This window comes from Oncorhynchus tshawytscha, unplaced genomic scaffold (assembly GCF_018296145.1).
Source record: "Oncorhynchus tshawytscha isolate Ot180627B unplaced genomic scaffold, Otsh_v2.0 Un_contig_57_pilon_pilon, whole genome shotgun sequence".
Lineage (NCBI taxonomy): Eukaryota > Metazoa > Chordata > Actinopteri > Salmoniformes > Salmonidae > Oncorhynchus > Oncorhynchus tshawytscha.
In genome coordinates, this window is record NW_024609823.1 from 652,501 (window position 1) to 676,639 (window position 24,139).

A 24,139-nucleotide genomic window follows, 5' to 3' on the forward strand; every position below is an offset into this window, starting at 1 on the left:
GACCACACACACACACACACACAACACGTCTGGCCTGACCACACACACACACACACACAACACGTCTGGCCTGACCACACACACACACAACACGTCTGGCCTGACCACACACACACACACACACACAACACGTCTGGCCTGACACACACACACACACACACAACACGTCTGGCCTGACCACACACACACACACACACACACAACACGTCTGGCCTGACCAACACACACACACACACAACACGCCTGGCCTGACCAACACACACACAACACGTCTGGCCTGACACACACACACACACACACAACACGTCTGGCCTGACCAACACACACACACACACAACACATCTGGCCAACACCACACACACACACAACACGTCTGGCCTGACCACACACACACACACACACAACACGTCTGGCCTGACCAACACACACACACACACACACAACACGTCTGGCCTGACCACACACACACACACACACACAACACGTCTGGCCTGACCAACACCACACACACACACACACACAACACGTCTGGCCTGACCAACACACACACACACACAACACGTCTGGCCTGACCCACACACACACACACACACACAACACGTCTGGCCTGACACACACACACACACACACACACAACACGTCTGGCCTGACCAACACACAACACGTCTGGCCTGACCAACACACTGGGTAAAACATAACACATTCACAGAGAGAAAATACATACATACGCAGACACACAATGGAGACACACAACCACAAACACACACACATAAACGCAGGCAAACGCAGACACACAAACGCAGACACAAACAAACGCAGACACACACTCACACACACACCTCCCCTCAGTTACCTTTTCTCCCGCTGGTTCTGTGTGTGTGTCTGCTTCTTCTACCAGTCGTTGTTCAACGAGCAGTCTGCTGAAGGCTGGATAATCCATCAGGGTGTAGGAGGACAGCCCAGCGCCATTCTGCAGCAGGAATCTAGCTATCTCCTCATTACCTACATAGAACACAGTTAGATGTCTGGACGTTCTGAACAGACCCCTGGTCTAAGATAACAGGAAGTGCTCCTCATCTCTTCACCAATATGCCCAGATTAGGCTGAAGTTGCTCCTAGACACTGATTTTGAGTGAGTTTTGCACCTTCCCCTCTAATGGTTAAGCGTAGGGGAAGCTGATCCTACACTACATCATAAAGCCAGAATAAGGAAGTGAGTTGGATTGGAGGTTGAATTGGAGACACAGTAGAGTAGGAGGAAATCCCCGTCTGCTGTTTTCAGCCTGACAACACACCACAGTAGGAATGTCTAACTCTAAAATTTGGTCCGAAGTGGTTCATATGTAAGCGTACATCAAATCTAATCAACTTCTATTGGTCACATACACATATTTAGCAGAGGTTATTGTGGGTGTAGCAAAATGCTGGTGTTCCTAGTTCCAACAGTGCAGTAATCCAATAATGCGAGAAATAATTCTTACAAAAAATAAAAACGCAAGATACACTGCAAACTTCTATACTTGACTGTGTTCTCTACTTTTGTGTGAGGCGTGTGTGTGTGTGTGGTTTATGTGTGAGATATTTGTAGGCTGTGTTCGTTTGTGTGTGTAGGTATACACATACACACTACTGTTTAACAGTCTGGGGTCACTTAGAAATGTCCTTGTTTTTGAAAGAAAAGCACATTTTTTTGTCCATTAAAATAACATCAAATTGATCAGAAATACAGTGTAGACATTGTTAATGTTGTAAATTACTATTGTAGCTGGAAATGGCTGATTTTTAAAGGAATATCTACATAGGCGTACAGAGGCCCATTATCAGCAACCATCACTCCTGTGTTCCAATGGCACGTTGTGTTAGCTAATACAAGTTTATCATTTTAAAAGGCTAATTGATCATCAAAACCCTTTTGCAATTATGTTAGCACAGCCGAAAACTGTTGTACTAATTAAAGAAGCAATAAAACGGGCCTTCTTTAGACTAGTTGAGTATCTGGAGCATCAGCATTTGTGGGTTCGATTACAGGCTCACAATGGCCAGAAATGTGCCATTGGAACACAGGAGTGATGGTTGCTGATAATGGGCCTCTGTACGCCTATGTGGATATTCCATTAAAAATCAGCCATTTCCAGCTACAATAGTCATTTACAACATTAACAATGTCTACACTGTATTTCTGATAAATTTTATGTCATTTTAATGTGCTTATCTTGCAAAAACAAGGACATTTCTAAGTGAAGCCAAACTTTTGAACGTTAGTGTATGTGTGTACAGTATGTGGAGTATATAACCAGGCAAGTCAGTTAAGAACACATTCTTATTTTCAATGACGATTGTACAGTACCTTTATTTAACCAGGCAAGTCAGTTAAGAACACATTCTTATTTTATGCCTGGGAACAGTGGGTTAACTGCCTGTTCAGGGGCAGAACGACAGATTTGTACCTTGTCAGCTCGGGGTTTGAGTGTTACTAGTCCAAGTAGGCTACCCTGCCGCCCCATGTACAGTGTGACCTGCGCGTGCAGCAGCGTAGAGAGGCAGCCCCGTGATGACAGCAAACTCCTCCTGGTGAATGGCACAGTCCTCAGCGTCAGCATGGTAACCCTGTACCAACATTCTAACCACCTCCAGGTGACCCTGTTGGCACGCCGACACCAACATCCAGTTCAACAGATCTCTGTGGACACACGGACCTGAGAGAGACATGCAATCTGTTTATCATCTACTAACTATGATTACTACACACACTCACAGCACAGCACAGACAGACCCACACACACAAATGCACCACGTCTCTCTCACACACACACACACTGTTACTATCTATTAACTGCTACACAAACACAGGTGGAAAATGTCACACACACACACAGCATTGTCACCTGGTACTGAGTCGAGCAGCTCTCTGACCAGGCTGACATGTCCATAGTGTGCAGCCAGGATGGCGGGGTTCCCCTCCGATGGCTCCAGGGGCAGGGGCACATGGGCCTCATGGAGGAGGTAACTCACGCTCTCCTCATCACCATGCTGGGTGGCCACACACAGGAGACGCAGCTGAGGAAGGGACGGGAATAGGACTAGTTAGTATATTAGCAGATAGTCATGTTTTGTTCAAGTCCACCTCTCCACCTCTACCATAGGCTCCACCTAGCTGATCTGTAGCCAACTCTTCATTCACTGTCATGCTGTACAGTTGGGAGCAGGGGGACATTTCATTTCAATCACAGTCAATCCAGGAAGTACACTGAAATTCCAATTCTCTTCAAATGTTTTTCAATTAGGAACATTTGGAATTGGAATTTGGTGTTGTTTCTGAATTGATTGGAATTGAAAACTACCTTTAAGGAAGTTTTGACACCAAGGGTAACTATGGTTTTGATAGCATTTAGTAACTTTTCCCACTCAATTCTGCAGCAAATTGGTGCTGTGACTTCGTTGCAGCAACAGCAAAATGTCATCTAGCGACAAATCAAGGAGCTAATAGCTATTCTCACTGAATATATGTTGGCAACAATGTCTGCAGCCAGGTAAAAACATGAGCATCAAAGATGATGTAATGGCACCATCAGGTGGGCAATCAATGTACGACACATCCACACATCCAGTATGGAACGAGGCGACCAATAGATGAGTTAGGCACAGCACATCCAGTATGGAACGAGGCGACCAATAGGATGAGTTAGCCACAGCACATCCAGTATGGAACGAGGCGACCAATAGACGAGTTAGCCACAGCACATCCAGTATGGAACGAGGCGACCAATAGACGAGTTAGCCACAGCACATCCAGTATGGAACGAGGCGACCAATAGATGAGTTAGCCACAGCACATCCAGTATGGAACGAGGCGACCAATAGATGAGTTAGCCACAGCACATCCAGTATGGAACGAGGCGACCAATAGATGAGTTAGCCACAGCACATCCAGTATGGAACGAGGCGACCAATAGATGAGTTAGCCACAGCACATCCAGTATGGAACGAGGCGACCAATAGATGAGTGTTAGTGCTTGGCTGAAATAGAATTAGGGCTGTCCTCAATTAAAGAAAAAATATTGGTTGACCGAAAGTTGTTTGTTCTTTTAACCAATCGATTTGTCAAAATTTTAAGCCTGTATTTTTCCATTTATAGACACACCCTACGTGTTTTAATAAAATCAACTATATGTATTGAGCTTGTCTGATGCTTTAAGCTTACGGTTTGATGAAATAAGAAATGCCTCAAGAGGGCACCAGAGATCTAGATAACCAGAAGACCTTAACCTGACCCAACTATTCTCCTCCCGCTCCTGCTGGCTTTCGCAGATTATGCCGTTACTCTCCTGAAGTTGCCGGTAATAGGCTGCAGGAGGACTCGGCAACCTTTCTCATGTGGAATGCCGATTTATCTTACCAATTCTACCGATCTCCGTGCCAGTTATGTTTTTCATAAACACATTTTCGTGAAGCAGTTTCATTAAATTTATAATATCTTCATATCTCAAAATCATTGTCATGTGGTTAATCAAAATTCTATCCAAAAGAAAATGATAAACCTAAAAAGTAACTTCTATTGCCAACTATGTAAAAATAGCCTACATAAAGCCAAACAGTACCAGCACACAAAATGAGTACCAGAACCTATTTCAGTCCAAGTCCAGCACTGATAAGATGTAATCAGGTAGGCCTATTTTATGACGTTTCCACTGGATCAGAGCATGACATTGTTCCCTTTCACGCTGAGTGGTTCCTGAAAGGGAGAGAGCTGGAAAGACTTTTCAAATACATTAAGGAACTATTGTAATTCACAATTAATATAAAAACAGACTTTGTTTGCTTGCTGTTTAAGGTGAAGAAAACTTTACTTTGAGAAGCTCCACAGGTCATTCGTGGTGGTGCGTTAAGCCAATCAGAAATACTATCAGATCCCCAAATGAACACATTTATATACATTTGCGCACAGGCCAGGTAGCCTATAGGCCTACTTCTATGTATAATCAGGCCAGGTAGCCTATAGGCCTACTTCTATGTATAATCAGGCCAGGTAGCCTATAGGCCTACTTCTATGTATAATCAGGCCAGGTAGCCTATAGGCTTCTATGTATAATCAGGCCTAGCCTTAGGCCTATGTATAATCAGGCCAGGTAGCCTATAGGCCTACTTCTATGTATAATCAGGCCAGGTAGCCTATAGGCCTACTTCTATGTATAATCAGGCCAGGTAGCCTATAGGCCTACTTCTATGTATAATCAGGCCAGGTAGCCTATAGGCCTACTTCTATGTATAATCAGGCCAGGTAGCCTATAGGCCTACTTCTATGTATAATCAGGCCAGGTAGCCTATAGGCCTACTTCTATGTATAATCAGGCCAGGTAGCCTATAGGCCTACTTCTATGTATAATCAGGCCAGGTAGCCTATAGGCCTATGTATAATTAGCCTATAGGCCTACTTCTATGTATAATCAGGCCAGGTAGCCTATAGGCCTACTTCTATGTATAATCAGGCCAGGTAGCCTATAGGCCTACTTCTATGTATAATCAGGCCAGGTAGCCTATAGGCCTACTTCTATGTATAATCAGGCCAGGTAGCCTATAGGCCTACTTCTATGTATAATCAGGCCAGGCCTAGCCTAATCAGGCCAGGGCCCTACTTCTATGTATAATCAGGCCAGGTATAATCTATGTATAATCAGGCCAGGTAGCCTATAGGCCTACTTCTATGTATAATCAGGCCAGGTAGCCTATAGGCCTACTTCTATGTATAATCAGGCCAGGTAGCCTATAGGCCTACTTCTATGTATAATCAGGCCAGGTAGCCTATAGGCCTATGTATAATCAGGCCAGGTAGCCTATAGGCCTACTTCTAATGTATAATCAGGCCAGGTAGCCTATAGGCCTACTTCTATGTATAATCAGGCCAGGTAGCCTATAGGCCTACTTCTATGTATAATCAGGCCAGGTAGCCTATAGGCCTACTTCTATGTATAATGCCAGGTAGCCTATAGGCCTACTTCTATGTATAATCAGGCCAGGTAGCCTATAGGCCTACTTCTATGTATAATCAGGCCAGGTAGCCTATAGGCCTAGCCTATAGGCCTTCTATGTATAATCAGGCCAGGTAGCCTATAGGCCTACTTCTATGTATAATCAGGCCAGGTAGCCTATAGGCCTACTACTTCTATGTATAATCAGGCCTGGTAGCCTATAGGCCTACTTCTATGTATAATCAGGCCAGGTAGCCTAATAGGCCTACTTCTATGTATAATCAGGCCAGGTAGCCTATAGGCCTACTTCTATGTATAATCAGGCCAGGTAGCCTATAGGCCTACTTCTATGTATAATCAGGCCAGGTAGCCTATAGGCCTACTTCTATGTATAATCAGGCCAGGTAGCCTATAGGCCTACTTCTATGCGTGAGCATCCATACTCAACATTGACAGCAGCGCTCCGAACAAAAGACAATGACTAAATTGACAAAACTTGTAAATGGAATTAAATAAACCAAAACTTGTATCTCACAAGTGTAGCAGCATAGGTTTGTACGTCTGCAAACAATGAACAGGAAGACTGGAATAATAATATTGAATGCATTAACAGAAATGACCATAACCAAATGAACAGACATGGTAGATGAGACATTATATTAATTTACGGTCATTGTACTACTGGTGATATGTAAATGGAGAAGTGATATAAACTAACAAATGCAAACAATTCATACAATGAATTGATGAAACAATGAATGTGCACAAATTGGCGGGAGAGAGCGCATTCTGTAGAGAGAAGTGCATTGTACATCTGGGCACTGCATTGGCCATGCAGCATTTACGGTGTAACGGCCTCAGCAGGGGTCGGGGCGTTCATAATTCTTGTGCTCCGTGGAGCAGTGCAGAGCTGTTGTCAAGGAAGTGAGTTTGTGTTTTCTACAGGATGTATCCCCCTCCACCTACTGTCAACCAACCATGTCAATGCAGACACAGAATCCACTGCATTGTTACAACATTTGGAAAGCGCATGGCGATGGGGTACAGTGTTGGATTTGGCCTTTGCATGCCTCTGAAGGCGCCACAATTGCGTCACACATACCCAAAGCCACAACAGAATCAGAAGAAAAGTTTCTGAGAGTCAACAGCTTGCGTGATAGGCGGCTCACAGGACAACAGCTTCGAGCTGTTATGTGAAGGGAGTATTACACAGCGTTGTATGAGATCTCCAGTTTCTTGGCAATTTCTCACATGGAATAGCCTTCATTTCTCAGAACAAGAATAGGCTGACGAGTTTCAAAAGAAAGTATTTGTTTCTGGCCATTTTGAGCCGGTAATCAAACCCACAAATGCTGATGCTCCAGATACTCAACTAGTCTGAAGAAGGACAGTTTTATTGCTTCTTTAAATCAGCACAACAGTTTTCAGCTGTGCGAACATAATTGCAAAAGGGTTTTCTAATGATCAAATAGTCTTCTAAAATAAAGAACTTGTATTAGCTAACACAGCTGCCATTGGAACACAGGAGTGATGGTTGCTGATAATGGGCCTCTGTGCACCTAACATTAACAATGTCTACACTGTATTTCTGATAAATGTTATGTTATTTTAGTGGACAATTGTTTTTGCTTTTCTCATACATGTTACTGCTTGACTAAAACAAATCTCTGGCCGATCAACAGCCTAATGACCAAACAATTGACCAGTCGACTAATAGAATACTGTGCTCACTGACTGTTGTTCTCTAGGACCAGAGTTGGACCTGGTCTCTGTTCTCATTTAACAGAAACCACAGACAGTTCCAATGCTGAACTTTGTGATAGTATTGTAGACAAGCACTGGATGGCAGGGTAACTGTTTGAAATATTGATATATATTAACTGTATCGACCAACGGAATACTTTTCGATTCCTTTGGGCACCCTGCACTCTGCACACTGTTGTGTTGCCCTACTTCTTACTTAAAGGCGCTTTAAGCCCTGGAGAGAGTTGACAAGCTGCTTTCAAGCACACAGACCTCGTTCATCTATAATTCCTGGTTAGCACTGGCCGACGTCGTGAGGAAGCCTAAAAGTAGCAGTATGAATCAAGCGTCGGGGTATTTTAGGGTACAAGAACAGAAGCCATGTAACTAAAAAAAACAGTTCTGCTTTTTCAATCTGACACACAATTGTTTTATAGGCATGTATGAATTTAACATTATCTCTAGTCAACCTGTATAACCAGTTCTCAGGAACATGGCAGTAACTGGGTCTCCACATCTCCAGTCAACCTGTATTACCAGTTCTCAGGAACATGGCAGTAACTGGGTCTCCACATCTCCAGTCAACCTGTATTACCAGTTCTCAGGAACATGGCAGTAACTGGGTCTCCACATCTCCAGTCAACCTGTATTACCAGTTCTCAGGAACATGGCAGTAACTGGGTCTCCACATCTCTAGTCAACCTGTATTACCAGTTCTCAGGAACATGGCAGTAACTGAGTCTCCACATCTCCAGTCAACCTGTATTACCAGTTCTCAGGAACATGGCAGTAACTGGGTCTCCACATCTCCAGTCAACCTGTATTACCAGTTCTCAGGAACATGGCAGTAACTGGGTCTCCACATCTCCAGTCAACCTGTATAACCAGTTCTCAGGAACATGGCAGTAACTGGGTCTCCACATCTCCAGTCAACCTGTATTACCAGTTCTCAGGAACATGGCAGTAACTGGGTTGTATTCAGTAGGGAGAAAACGTCTTGAAATGCAGTGAAACCTGGCGGTACTAGCTGAACTTGTCCGATAATAGCCGGAACATATGCTGGTGTGTCAAGTGTTAAGTTACTGTGAGCTCCACATCAAATCTATTCCTGAATGACAGGAAGACAAGCAGATAAAGGTAACCAAGGGCAACACTGAACACTCTAGGAAAGGAGAAGTGGGTTTGGCAGCATGGGTGTTTGGAACCTACCGTATGCACACACACGCGCGCACGCAAGATTACTGTCCCATAATGATCCATACAGTAATGAGATTACTGTCCCATAAAGTAATGAGATTACTGTCCCATAATGATCCATACAGTAATGAGATTACTGTCCCATAAAGTAATGAGATTACTGTCCCATAATGATCCATACAGTAATGAGATTACTGTCCCATAATGATCCATAAAGTAATGAGATTACTGAGATTACTGTCCCATAATGATCCATACAGTAATGAGATTACTGTCCCATAATGATCCATACAGTAGAGATTACTGTCCCATAATGATCCATACAGTAATGAGATTACTGTCCCATAATGATCCATAATGAGTAATGATCCAAGTAATGAGATTACTGTCCCATAATGATCCATACAGTAATGAGATTACTGTCCATAATGATCCATAAAGTAATGAGATTACTGTCCCATAATGAGTAATGAGATTACTGTCCCATAATGATCCATAAGTAGAGATTACTGTCCCATAATGATCCATACAGTAGAGATTACTGTCCCATAATGATCCATACAGTAATGAGATTACTGTCCCATAATGATCCATACAGTAATGAGATTACTGTCCCATAATGATCCATAAAGTAATGAGATTACTGTCCCATAATGATCCATACAGTAATGAGATTACTGTCCCATAATGATCCATACAGTAGAGATTACTGTCCCATAATGATCCATACAGTAATGAGATTACTGTCCCATAATGATCCATAAAGTAATGAGATTACTGTCCCATAATGATCCATAAAGTAATGAGATTACTGTAATCTACGTAAATAAGTGATGTGTCAGTAGAACAGAGGTAATAAAGAAACATGGAATCGGTACTTGAACTGGTTCTGTATTGAAGGGAGTATTTCATAGTGCTTATGGAGAGGCAGGAGAGAGAAAGGCAGAACTAGGCCACTTGTCTCCTGACACTGTGTCTGGCAGGCTGGGATCCACTCCAAAACAACAAGCGCAGTACACCCACTCTAGAATATCAACAAACTATCACATAACTAGAGTACCACTCAGATAACACACACACATTCACACAATCACACACACAGTCTTTAGATAACACCCCTATCTAGCATCAACAACTACAGCAGCAAATTAAACTCACACACGCACAGTACAGGACCAAGTCAAAGCCACAGACATGTGGGGTGTTGCTGTCTTTATGTCAAGGCAGTGGGACTTCAGTGGTGTTGAACCATGAGTGGCTGTAGGACCATGAGGGGCTGTAGGACTGATCAACAACATACCATGATGCAACAATCTCTTATTCACACACACACAGTGACATGTAAATACACACAAACACAGTGACATGTAAATACACACACACACATTGACATGTAAACACACATACAGTGACATGTAAACACACACACAGTGACATGTAAATACACACAGTGACATGTAAATAAACACACACACACAGTGACATGTAAATACACACACACACACAGTGACATGTAAATACACACACACACAGTGACATGTAAATACACACACACACAGTGACATGTAAATACACACACACACAGTGACATGTAAACAACACACACACACACAGTGACATGTAAACACACACACACACAGTGACATGTAAACACACACACACACACAGTGACATGTAAAACACACACACACACACAGTGACATGTAAATATACACACACACACAGTGACATGTAAATACACACACACACACACAGTGACATGTAAATATACACACACACACAGTGACATGTAAATATACACACACACACAGTGACATGTAAACACACACACACACACAGTGACATGTAAAATACACACACACACACAGTGACATGTAAATATACACACACACACACAGTGACATGTAAATATACACACACACACAGTGACATGTAAATACACACACACACAGTGACATGTAAATACACACACACACAGTGACATGTAAATATACACACACACACAGTGACATGTAAATACACACACACACACAGTGACATGTAAAATACACACACACACAGTGACACACACACACAGTGACATGTAAATATACACACACACACAGTGACACACACACAGTGACATGTAAATATACACACACACACAGTGACATGTAAATATACACACACACACAGTGACATGTAAATATACACACACACACAGTGACATGTAAAATACACACACACACAGTGACATGTAAATATACACACACACACACAGTGACATGTAAACACACACACAGTGACATGTAAATATACACACACACACAGTGACATGTAAATACACACACACACATACACACACACACAGTGACATGTAAAATACACACACACACAGTGACATGTAAATATACACACACACACATGAAACACACACACACACACAGTGACATGTAAATACACACACACACAGTGACATGTAAACACACACACACACACACACAGTGACAGTGAAATACACACACACACAGTGACATGTAAATATACACACACACAGTGACATGTAAATATACACACACACACACACACACACACACAGTGACATGTAAATATACACACACACACAGTGACATGTAAATATACACACACACACAGTGACATGTAAATATACACACACACACAGTGACATGTAAATATACACACACACACAGTGACACACACACACAGTGACATGTAAATATACACACACACACAGTGACATGTAAATATACACACACACACAGTGACATGTAAATATACACACACACACAGTGACACACACACACACAGTGACATGTAAACACAGTGACATACACACACACACAGTGACATGTAAATATACACACACACACAGTGACATGTAAATATACACACACACAAGTGACATGTACACACACACACACAGTGACATGTAAATATACACACACACACAGTGACATGTAAATACACACACACACACACACACACACACAGTGACATGTAAATATACACACACACACACACACACAGTGACATGTAAAATACACACACACACAGTGACATGTAAATATACACACACACAAAGTGACATGTAAATATACACACACACAGTGACATGTAAATATACACACACACACAGTGACATGTAAATATACACACACACACACACACAGTGACATGTAAACACACACACACACACACAGTGACATGTAAATATACACACACACACACACAGTGACATGTACACACACACAGTGACAAACACACACACACACACACAGTGACATGTAAATACACACACACACAGTGACATGTAAATACACACACACACAGTGACATGTAAATACACACACACACAGTGACATGTAAATACACACACACACACAGTGACATGTAAATACACACACACACACACAGTGACATGTAAATACACACACACACACACACACACACAGTGACACACACACACACAGTGACATGTAAAATACACACACACACAGTGACATGTAAATACACACACACACAGTGACACACACACACACAGTGACATGTAACATGTAACACACACAGTGACACACACACACACACAGTGACATGTAAATATACACACACACACACAGTGACACACACACACACACAGTGACATGTAAATATACACACACACACAGTGACATGTAAATACACACACACACACACAGTGACATGTAAATATACACACACACACACACACACAGTGACACACACACACACAGTGACATGTAAATATACACACACACACAGTGACATGTAAACACACACACACACACAGTGACATGTAAACACACACACACACACAGTGACATGTAAACACACACACACACAGTGACATGTAAACACACACACACAGTGACATGTAAACACACACACACACACAGTGACATGTAAAAACACACACACACACACAGTGACATGTAAATACACACACACACACAGTGACACACACACACACACACAGTGACATGTAAATATACACACACACACACAGTGACATGTAAACACACACACACAGTGACACACACACAGTGACATGTAAATATACACACACACACACAGTGACATGTAAATATACACACACACACACACACAGTGACATGTAAACACACACACGTAAATGAATGTAAGCATGTTGTTGTCCCACACCAGGAGCATATGACACATTAGAAGGTTACAGTCACACCAAAACAATCTCTGTAACACACATCACACATTATACAGCACATATCTGCATTAGGCTAGAAACACAATGGCCTCCACATGGCAAGCGCTCTCATTTAGTGTGTGGGTGTGGTGTGTGTGTGTGTGTGTGTGTGTGTGTGTGTGTGTGTGTGTGTGTGACAATGTTTGTGCATGCAAGGATATGAAGGTGTGTATGTGAGACAGATCCGTCTCGGATTTTGTGTGCGTGTGCATGCGTGTGTTTTCGAGACAGGTCTCTCTCTGTTCCACTCACCCCCTCTGTTCCACTCAACCCCTCTGTTCCACTCACCCCCTCTGTTCCACTCACCCCCTCTGTTCCACTCACCCCTCTGTTCCACTCAACCCCTCTGTTCCACTCAACCCCTCTGTTCCACTCAACCCCTCTGTTCCACTCAACCCCTCTGTTCCACTCACCCCCTCCAGCCGAGGACTAGCTGCACTACACTCCACACAGCAGGCTTGCTGGATCAGCTCCCGGGCCCTGCTGCTCTCCCCTTCTCCGTACGCTGCCTGGATGTTCTCCAGGGTTGGAGACGGACCCAGAGAGGAGGCCCCACCGCTGCCCATCGCAGACGCCTTGGCTCCCATGTCCTCCACTGCCAAAGAACCTGGGGAGAGGAGGACAGAGGAAGAGAAGATAACAGAAGAGAAGAGAAGGAACAGAGAAGAGAGAAGACAGAAGAGAGGAGACAGAAGAGAAGATAACAGAAGAGAGGAGAACAGAAGAGAGGAGAAGGAACAGAGAAGAGAGGAGAAGACAGAAGAGAGGAGAAGACAGAAGAGAGGAGAACAGAAGAGAGGAGAACAGAAGAGAGGAGAAGACAGAGAGGAGGACAGAAGAGAAGATACACAGGAAGCTGGATCAGAGGAGACAGAAGAGAGCCTTGGCTCCCATGTCCTCCAGCCAAAGAACAGAAGAAGACAGAAGAGAAGAGAACAGAAGAGAGGAGAACAGAAGAGAGGAGAAGGAACAGAGAAGAGAGGAGAAGACAGAAGAGAGGAGAAGACAGAAGAGAGGATAACAGAAGAGAGGAGAACAGAAGAGAGGAGAAGGAACAGAAGAGAGGAGAAGACAAGAGAGGAGACAGAAGAGAAGATAACAGAAGAGAGGAGAACAGAAGAGAGGAGAAGGAACAGAGAAGAGAGGAGAAGACAGAAGAGAGGAGCAGACAGAAGAGAGGAGACAGAAGAGAAGATAACAGAAGAGAGGAGAACAGAAGAGAGGAGAAGGAACAGAGAAGAGAGGAGAAGGAACAGAGAAGAAAGGAGAAGACAGAAGAGAGGAGCAGACAGAAGAGAGGAGAAAGAAGAGAGGAGACAGAAGAGAAGAGAGGAGAAACGGAACATACTTCCATTAGATCAGACCAGCTGCAGTCTAACACAGTAACAGAATATTGGAGGAGTAGGCGTGCTCAGAGCACCGGTGGCAAGTAAGAAATAGGTCACCCTGCTAAAGAATGCAGTCTCTCTCTCTCTGGATACTGGACTAGTGTTGGAATTTGGAGTGAACACACACACAATAAGAAGCTCTCATGTTCATTCCGAAACATCAGTTTGCACTAATGAATAAACCTGGGGTTTATCATCCTTTGGAAAGAGTGAACTGATATCTCAATACAGGTCAGTATTACTTCACTTCAGTGGTTCCAGTGTGGTAATAATGTCTGTCATCAACCAGAGCTTTAGAACGGGTGGTAAATCCTACCTAGATTTAGAACGGGTGGTAAATCCTACCTAAGCCCTGATTGAACATCACTTGAGTATGTTGGTCTTCATACACACAGTGGGTCAGTTCATGGGGTGAACAATCCACATAGAAAAACAATGGGCATTTTAAACATGTCCATTCATCCTCTGCACTGAAATTGAATCAATCCCAGCCCTGGTATCTATAGATTATAGTATATATAGATTATAGTTGACCTGAGTTGGTGACCTTAAAGAACTAGGCATGGATTGTGTTAATTAGGCACAAGAGGAAAACAGCCTGAAACAGGGAGGGACTACACGGACTTGTCCAATAAGAAACACTCATTGTTTTTCCCCATTGTGTGCCCTAATATACACAACCCTGGATTGGTTTGAATCCACTTACAACACAACAGAGAAGTACTCATCAAGTCTGATGATGGCTCCTTATTCTACCACTGGGATGACACTTTTTCCCAATATACCTATTCCCCTTCTCTCTTCTCCCTTCTCCAGAACCTGTCAGGCAGCCACTACCAATCCTTTCTTTAGGCTTCGCATTGACAATATCACTCGTCAATATGGGGTCTTCTGTATGTATGTATGTATGTATGGGATTCTGAGGTTATCTTGAGAAGATCAATTCCTGTGTGTGATCTAATATAGCGACTCAGAGACTGTAGCCATGTCTGTCCCTTTAAACCTGTGTCCCTTCAAACCGTGCGCGTCCCTTTAAACCTGTGTCCCTTCAAACCGTGCGCGTCCCTTCAAACCGTGCGCGTCCCTTTAAACCTGTGTCCCTTCAAACCGCGCGCGTCCCTTCAAACCGCGCGCGTCCCTTCAAACCGCGCGCGTCCCTTCAAACCGCGCGCGTCCCTTCAAACCGCGCGCGTCCCTTCAAACCGCGCGCGTCCCTTCAAACCGCGCGGGTCCCTTCAAACCGCGCGGGTCCCTTTAAACCTGTGTCCCTTCAAACCGCGCGCGTCCCTTCAAACCGCGCGCGTCCCTTCAAACCGCGCGGGTCCCTTCAAACCGCGCGGGTCCCTTTAAACCTGTGTCCCTTCAAACCGCGCGCGTCCCTTCAAACCGTGCGCGTCCCTTTAAACCTGTGTCCCTTCAAACCGTGCGCGTCCCTTCAAACCGTGCGCGTCCCTTTAAACCTGTGTCCCTTCAAACCGTGCGGGTCCCTTCAAACCGTGCGCGTCCCTTTAAACCATGCCCGTCCCTTTAAACCTGTGTCCCTTCAAACCGTGCGGGTCCCTTTAAACCTGTGTCCCTTCAAACCGCGTCCCTTTAAACCTGTGTCCCTTCAAACCGTGCGGGTCCCTTTAAACCTGTGTCCCTTCAAACCGTGCGCGTCCCTTTAAACCTGTGTCCCTTCAAACCGTGCGGGTCCCTTTAAACCGTCCCTTGGGTCCCTTTAAACCTGTGCGGTCCCTTTAAACCTGTGTCCTTCAAACCGGGTCCCTTTAAACCTGTGTCCCTTCAAACCGTGCGGTCCCTTTAAACCGTGTCCCTTCAAACCGCGTCCCTTTAAACCTGTGTCCCTTCAAACCGTGCGCGTCCCTTTAAACCTGTGTCCCTTCAAACCGTGCGCGTCCCTTAAACCTGTGTCCCTTCAAACCGTGCGCGTCCCTTCAAACTGCGGGTCCCTTTAAACCTGTGTCCCTTCAAACCGTGCCGTCCCTTTAAACCTGTGTCCCTTCAAACCGTGCGTCCCTTCAAACCGTGCGCGTCCCTTTAAACCTGTGTCCCTTGCGGGTCCCTTTAAACCTGTGTCCCTTCAAACCCGGGTCCCTTTAAACCTGTTCAAACCGTGTGTCCCTTCAAACCGTGCGGGTCCCTTTAAACCTGTGTCCCTTCAAACCGTGCGTCCCTTCAAACCGTGTCCCTTTAAACCTGTGTCCCTTCAAACCGTGCGGGTCCCTTCAAACCCGTCCCTTTAAACCATGCCCGTCCCTTTAAACCTGTGTCCCTTCAAACCGTGCGGTCCCTTTAAACCGTGCGCGTCCCTTTAAACCTGTGTCCCTTCAAACCGTGCGGGTCCCTTTAAACCTGTGTCCCTTCAAACCGTGCGCTGCGGGTCCCTTCAAACCGTGTCCCTTTAAACCTGTGTCCCTTCAAACTGTGTCCCTTCAAACCTGTGTCCCGTGCGGGTCCCTTTAAACCTGTGTCCCTTCAAACCGTGCGGGTCCCTTTAAACCTGTGTCCCTTCAAACCGTGCGTCCCTTCAAACCGTGCGCGTCCCTTTAAACCTGTGTCCCTTCAAACCGTGCGGGTCCCTTCAAACCCGTGCAAACCGTCCCTTTAAACCATGCCCGTCCCTTTAAACCTGTGTCCCTTCAAACCGTGCGGGTCCCTTTAAACCTGTGTCCCTTCAAACCGTGCGGGTCCCTTTAAACCTGTGTCCCTTCAAACCGTGCGGGTCCCTTTAAACCTGTGTCCCTTCAAACCGCCCTGAGCGTCCCTTCAAACCGTGCGCGTCCCTTTAAACCTGAGTCCCTTCAAACCGTGCGTCCCTTCAAACCGTGTGGGTCCCTTCAAACCGTGCGCGTCCCTTTAAACCATGCCCGTCCCTTTAAACCTGTGTCCCTTCAAACCGTGCGGGTCCCTTTAAACCTGTGTCCCTTCAAACCGTGCGCGTCCCTTCAAACCGGCGAGTCCCTTCAAACCTGTGTCCCTTCAAACCGTGCGCGTCCCTTTAAACCGTGCGGGTCCCTTTAAACCGTGCGGGTCCCCTGTGTCCCTTCAGAACCGTGTGTAAATGTGTCCCCCTTCAAGCCGTGATAGACAGCGGTCCCTTCAAGCCGTGCGCGTCCCTTCAAACCGTGCGCGTCCCTTCAAACCGTGCGCGTCCCTTCAATGTGTCCCGTGCGCGTCCCTTCAAGTCCCGTGAAGGTCCCTTCAAACCGTGCAAGGCGTCCCTTCAAACCGTGTGTCCCTTCAAACCGTGCGTGTCCCTTCAAACCGTGCGCGTCCCTTCAAACCGTGCGCGTCCCTTCAAACCCGTCCCTTCAAACCGGGTCCCTTCAAACCTGCGCGTCCCTTCAAACCGTCCATCTGATAGACAGAAAAGGCGTAAATGTGTCCCTTCAAACCGGCGCGTCCCTTCAAACCGTGCGCGTCCCTTCAAACCGTGAAGAGTCCTCCCTTCTAAACCTGTGTCCCGGTCCCTTCAAACCGTGCGGGTCCCTTCAAACCGTGCGGGTCCCTTCAAACCGTGCGGGTCCCTGTAGTCCCTTCCTAAACCGTGCGGGTCCCTGTCCCTTCAAACCGTGCGGGTCCCTTCAAACCATGCGGGTCCCTTCAAACCATGCGGGTCCCTGTCAAACCATGCGGGTCCCTTCAAACCATGCGGGTCCCTTCAAACCATGCGGGTCCCTTCAAACCATGCGGGTCCCTTCAAACCATGCGGGTCCCTTCCCGGGTCAAACCATGCGGGTCCCTTCAAACCATGCGGGTCCCTTCAAACCATGCGGGTCCCTTCAAACCATGCGGGTCCCTTCAAACCTGTGTCCCTGCAAGCCGTGAGCGTCCTCAAGCCCTGAGCGTCTCTGCAGCCCTGAGTCCCGTCTCTGCAGCCCTGAGCGTCTCTGCAAACCTGAAGAGTCCCCTTCAAATCTGCAGCCCTAAACCTGCGTCTCTGCAGCCCTGAGCGTCCTAAATGTTCTGAGTCCTCCCTCCTAAACCTGTGTCCATCTGATCTCTGCAGCCCTCCCCTCCTAAATGTGTCCATCTGATAGACAGAACAATAAGGAAGAGTCCCCCGTCTCTGCAGTCCCTAAATGTGTCTCTGATAGACTGCTGCTACATGTATGTATAATTAATATGGTGAGAGTCTGACTGGGCTATAAAGGCTGTATGAGAAAGCCAGAGGGACTGTAGCCATTAGACCTGCCTGCACCCCAATGCGTCAATACCGTCCTCCTGGCCAGTCTGTGTGTGTGAAGAGACCTTGAAGGGCAAAGCAGAGCACAGACCAGACAGAACAACAAGGAAGAGTCCTCCCCCTCCTAAATGTGTCCATCTGATAGACAGAACAATAAGGAAGAGTCCTCCCCCTCCTAAATGTGTCCATCTGATAGACAGAACAACAAGGAAGAGTCCTCCCCCTCCTAAATGTGTCCATCTGATAGACAGAACAATAAGGAAGAGTCCTCCCCCTCCTAAATGTGTCCATCTGATAGACAGAACAATAAGGAAGAGTCCTCTAAATGTGTCCCCCCCTCCTAAATGTGTCCTCCTAATCTGATAGACAGAACAATAAGGAAGAGTCCTCCCCTCCTAAATGTGTCCATCTGACATAAGAAGAGTCCTCCCTCCTAAATGTGTCCATCTGATAGACATGCGGAATAAGGAAGGAAGAGTCCTCCCCCTCCTAAATGTGTCCATCTGATAGACAGAACAATAAGGAAGAGTCCTCCCCCTCCTAAATGTGTCCATCTGATAGACAGAACAATAAGGAAGAGTCCTCCCCTCCTAAATGTGTCAGCCCTAAATGTGTCCATCTGATAGACAGAACAATAAGGAAGAGTCCTCCCCTCCTAAATGTGTCCATCTGATAGACAGAACAATAAGGAAGAGTCCTCCCCCTCCTAAATGTGTCCATCTGATGACAGACAGAACAATAAGAGCTCCTGCTCTGAGTAGACAGAACAATAAGGAAGAGTCCTCCCCCTCCTAAATGTGTCCATCTGATAGACAGGAACTAAATGTGTCCATCTGATAGACAGAAGAGTCCTCCATGTGTCCCTGATCCTAAATGTGTCCATCTGATAGACAGAACAATAAGGAAGAGTCCTCCCCCTCCTAAATGTGTCCATCTGATAGACAGAACAACAAGGAAGAGTCCTCCCCCCCTCCTAAATGTGTCCATCTGATAGACAGAACAATAAGGAAGAGTCCTCCCCCTCCTAAATGTGTCCATCTGATAGACAGAACAACAAGGAAGAGTCCTCCCCCTCCTAAATGTGTCCATCTGATAGACAGAACAACAAGGAAGAGTCCTCCCCCTCCTAAATGTGTCCATCTGATAGACAGAACAACAAGGAAGAGTCCTCCCCCTCCTAAATCTGTCCATCTGTCCATCACCAACAGTAAACACAAGAATAGCTAGCGCACCTCTCCACCTCCTCCAACTAAATGTGTTATCCGTGTGGGGATGTATCCCATAATATCACATCACAATGTGCAGAATGTTTCCTGATAGGTGAAGATGTAGGCCTATGACGTCACAGATATATTAGTGTCTGTGTATGACACAATCTGACCCTTATAGGAACGTATAGGTAGACTTGCAAAACGATGGTAGCTTTTCCAAAACTCCCAGGTTCTCCAGAAATCCCTGTAAAAAGATTCCCAGAATCAGAAGGGTATATGCAGAAAATACAGAATCCTCCAACTAGGATTTCTGAAAACCCTGGGAATTTGGGGAAAGTGATGTGAACGTTGTAACCCTAGTTAGTAGATTGGGTATTGGATCAGGCAGTGTCTCAACTCTACTCTTCATTAAAGTTACCTATTAGGTGAAACTGACACGTCCCTTTAGGAAACTAAAAAAAGGAACAAATGACTTCAAACCGTGAACACAGTTTTTCCCTTCTGACATCATAGCGTGACAGAACAGCAGAATAAATCATACGGATGCTCCTCTCTTTAGTTTCATCAACATAAAAGGCGCTGGGGCGAAATGTGGAGCTTTTCAACAAATGTGGATTATAGTTTAAGGAAATCTCACCTTTACTGCATTGAAGAGGTGTTATGCAAAGGGACTTCCTGTCTCAATGAAGATGAATTGCATTTGAATGAGTCACCGTGGACGCACAGGGACATGCGATACAATCGTCCCCATAGAGACAGGGCTGGTCATTGGATCAGTGTGTGTCTGTCATTACTATAGGGATGCATTGTCTGCAGAGTGACAGCAATCTCAGTAATCTGCTGATTGATTGGCTCATTCTGTGTAGCAGGATCCTTAATCATTTCATTTCTCTAATTGGACAGGAGGGGAGCCATCCTGGGCTGCATTCCATTTCAAAAGATTTTCCTCCACCCTTCTGCCCTTGTTCACCCCCCGAGGTAGGTAGGTTTAAAGGTATAAACCCCATCAGGTCCGTCACATTCATGTCCGTTATTAAGTCAGTGCAGGAGTTTATGATGTAGTCTCTCATACTGTCCCACTGGGATGTATTACTAAGATACAGTATTTAACCAGGAAGCCCCATTGAGATAAATCAGGTCTTTCTGAAGGGAAACCTGGAAATGTCAGAGTGTAATGTAGAGATGACAATTTAAGGCACCATCAATACACAAAGGTGCCCAATGGCATTGATGATCAATAAAGAACAAGATAATCAACATATGGAGATGTTTCTTTTGAGAGCTACAGTTCCAGCACCATGGAAAGATTTCCATGTCTCAAAAGTATTTTAGAGGACACCTTGATTTTCTATCAAGATACCAAACACTCCCATCAGGCCTTCAATGACTTGTTTAAAAATGCTGTAGCCTACTAGTCTACGTCCAATAACCTAGTTAGTTCATATGTGACGGGCTCAGCACCGACTCTAGAATAGATGAAAGACGGTTGTTTCAGTGTTGTTGATACCTTCAATTAAGCCTGGAGATTCAACAACTGCAACACTTCACACTGTAATACTGATGAAATAGTCAGTGATTTAATCAAGTCAAATCAATGATCTACCCAACACTGGCTGAATTCTGACAAACATCTGTCACTCTATCTAAAAGCCTTGCACTTTAGATCCAAGTTAAATAGTGTATCTATACAGGTAGCAGGGTTGGGGGCGATTCCTTTTCAACTCAGTCAATTCAGGAAGTAAAGTGAAATACCAACATGTTACTAAAGTGTCACCACTCTTGAAAATGACCCCGACCCTAATATAGGGATGTATATATCCCCCCCCAATGCCAAATATTAAATCAAACAATCAATCAACGGGTCCAAAGTGTATAGCCACAAAGTGTATAGTCACAACGTGTATAGTCACAACGTGTATAGTCACAACGTGTATAGTCACAGTGTATAGTCACACGTGTATAGTCACAATGTGTATAGTCACAACGTGTATAGTCACAACGTGTATAGTCACAGTGTATAGTCACACAGTGTATAGTCACAACGTGTACAGTCACAACGTGTACAGTCACAACGTGTCACAACAGTCACAACGTGTATAGTCACAACGTGTATAGTCACACGTGTATAGTGTATAGTCACAACGTGTATAGTCACAAGTGTATAGTCACAGTGTATAGTCACAGTGTATAGTCACAGTGTATAGTCACAGTGTATAGTCACAGTGTATAGTCACAACGTGTATAGTCACAACGTGTATAGTCACAACGTGTATAGTCACAACGTGTATAGTCACAACGTGTATAGTCACGTGTATAGTGTATAGTCACAACGTGTATAGTCACAAGTGTACAGTCACAACGTGTATAGTCACAACGTGTACAGCCGTGTACAGTCAACGTGTACAGTCACACAACGTGTATAGTCAACGTGTATAGTCATGTGTAACGTGTATAGTCACAACGTGTATAGTCACAACGTGTATAGTCACAACGTGTATAGTCACAACGTGTATAGTCACACGTGTATAGTCACAACGTGTATAGTCACAACGTGTATAGTCACAACGTGTATAGTCACAGTGTATAGTCACGTGTATAGTCACAAGTGTGTATAGTCACACGTGTAGTCACAACGTGTATAGTCACAACGTGTATAGTCAGTGTACAGTGTATAGTCACAACGTGTATAGTCACAACGTGTATAGTCACAACGTGTATAGCCACAACGTGTATAGTCACAACGTGTATAGTCACAACGTGTATAGTCACAACGTGTATAGTCACAACGTGTATAGTCACAACGTGTATAGTCACAACGTGTATAGTCACAACGTGTATAGTCACAACGTGTATAGTCGCAACGTGTATAGTCGCAACGTGTACAGCCGCAACGTGTATAGTCACAATGTGTATAGTCACAACGTGTATAGTCACAACGTGTATAGTCGCAATGTGTATAGTCACAACGTGTATAGTCACACAGTGTATAGTCACAACAGTGTATAGTCACACGTGTATAGTCACAACGTGTATAGTCACAAGTGTATAGTCACAACGTGTATAGTCACAACGTGTATAGTCACACAGTGTATAGTCACACAGTGTATAGTCACATGTGTATAGTCACACACGTGTATAGTCACAACGTGTATAGTCACAACGTGTACAGTCACAACGTGTATAGTCACAACGTGTATAGTCACAACGTAGTCACAACGTGTATAGTCACAACGTGTATAGTATAGTCACAACGTGTATAGTACAGTCACAACGTGTACAGTCACAACGTGTATAGTCACAACGTGTACAGTCACAACGTGTACAGCCACAACGTGTACAGTCACAATGTGTACAGCCACAACGTGTATAGTCACACAGTGTATAGTCACACAGTGTATAGTCACACAGTGTATAGTCACACAGTGTATAGTCACACAGTGTATAGTCACAACGTGTACAGTCACAACGTGTACAGTCACAACGTGTATAGTCACAACGTGTATAGTCACAACGTGTACAGCCACAACGTGTACAGTCACAACGTGTATAGTCACAACGTCACAACGTGTACAGTCACAACGTGTATAGTCACAACGTGTATAGTCACAACGTGTATAGTCACAACGTGTACAGTCACAACGTGTATAGTCACAACGTGTATAGTCACAACGTGTATAACGTGTATAGCCACAACGTGTACAGCCACGTGTAACGTGTATAGTCACACGTGTAGTAGTGTAGTCACACGTGTATAGTCACAGTGTATAGTCACAACGTGTATAGCCACAACGTGTATAGTCACAGTGTATAGCCACAACGTGTATAGTCACAGTGTATAGCCACAACGTGTATAGTCACAGTGTATAGTCACAACGTGTATAGTCACAGTGTATAGTCACAGTGTATAGCCACAACGTGTATAGTCAGTGTATAGCCACAGTGTATAGTCACAGTGTATAGCCACACAGTGTATAGTCACAGTGTAGTGTATAGTCACAGTGTATAGTAGTGTCACAGTGTATAGTCACAGTGTATAGTCACAGTGTATAGTCACAGTGTATAGTCACACGTGTATAGTCACAGTGTATAGTCACAGTGTATAGTCACAGTGTATAGTCACAACGTGTATAGTCACAGTGTAACGTGTATAGTCACAAGTGTATAGTCATAGTCAGTGTATAGCCACAACGTGTATAGTCACAGTGTATAGC

At 44.7% G+C, this 24,139-nt stretch overlaps 1 protein-coding gene across 1 annotated transcript in view; it reads right to left on the reverse strand.

Annotated features, from left to right (window-relative positions):
- lrrk1 (leucine-rich repeat kinase 1) overlaps positions 1–24,139 on the reverse strand; it is a 141,847-nt gene that overhangs the window by 108,334 nt on the left and 9,374 nt on the right. Inside the window, exons 3-6 of the mRNA XM_042319031.1 lie at positions 13,554–13,747; positions 2,886–3,057; positions 2,517–2,696; positions 854–1,002 (exon numbers count right to left, since the gene is read on the reverse strand). Of these exons, the coding sequence (XP_042174965.1) occupies positions 854–1,002; positions 2,517–2,696; positions 2,886–3,057; positions 13,554–13,747 (695 nt within the window). The remainder of the gene's footprint in view (positions 1–853; positions 1,003–2,516; positions 2,697–2,885; positions 3,058–13,553; positions 13,748–24,139) is intronic.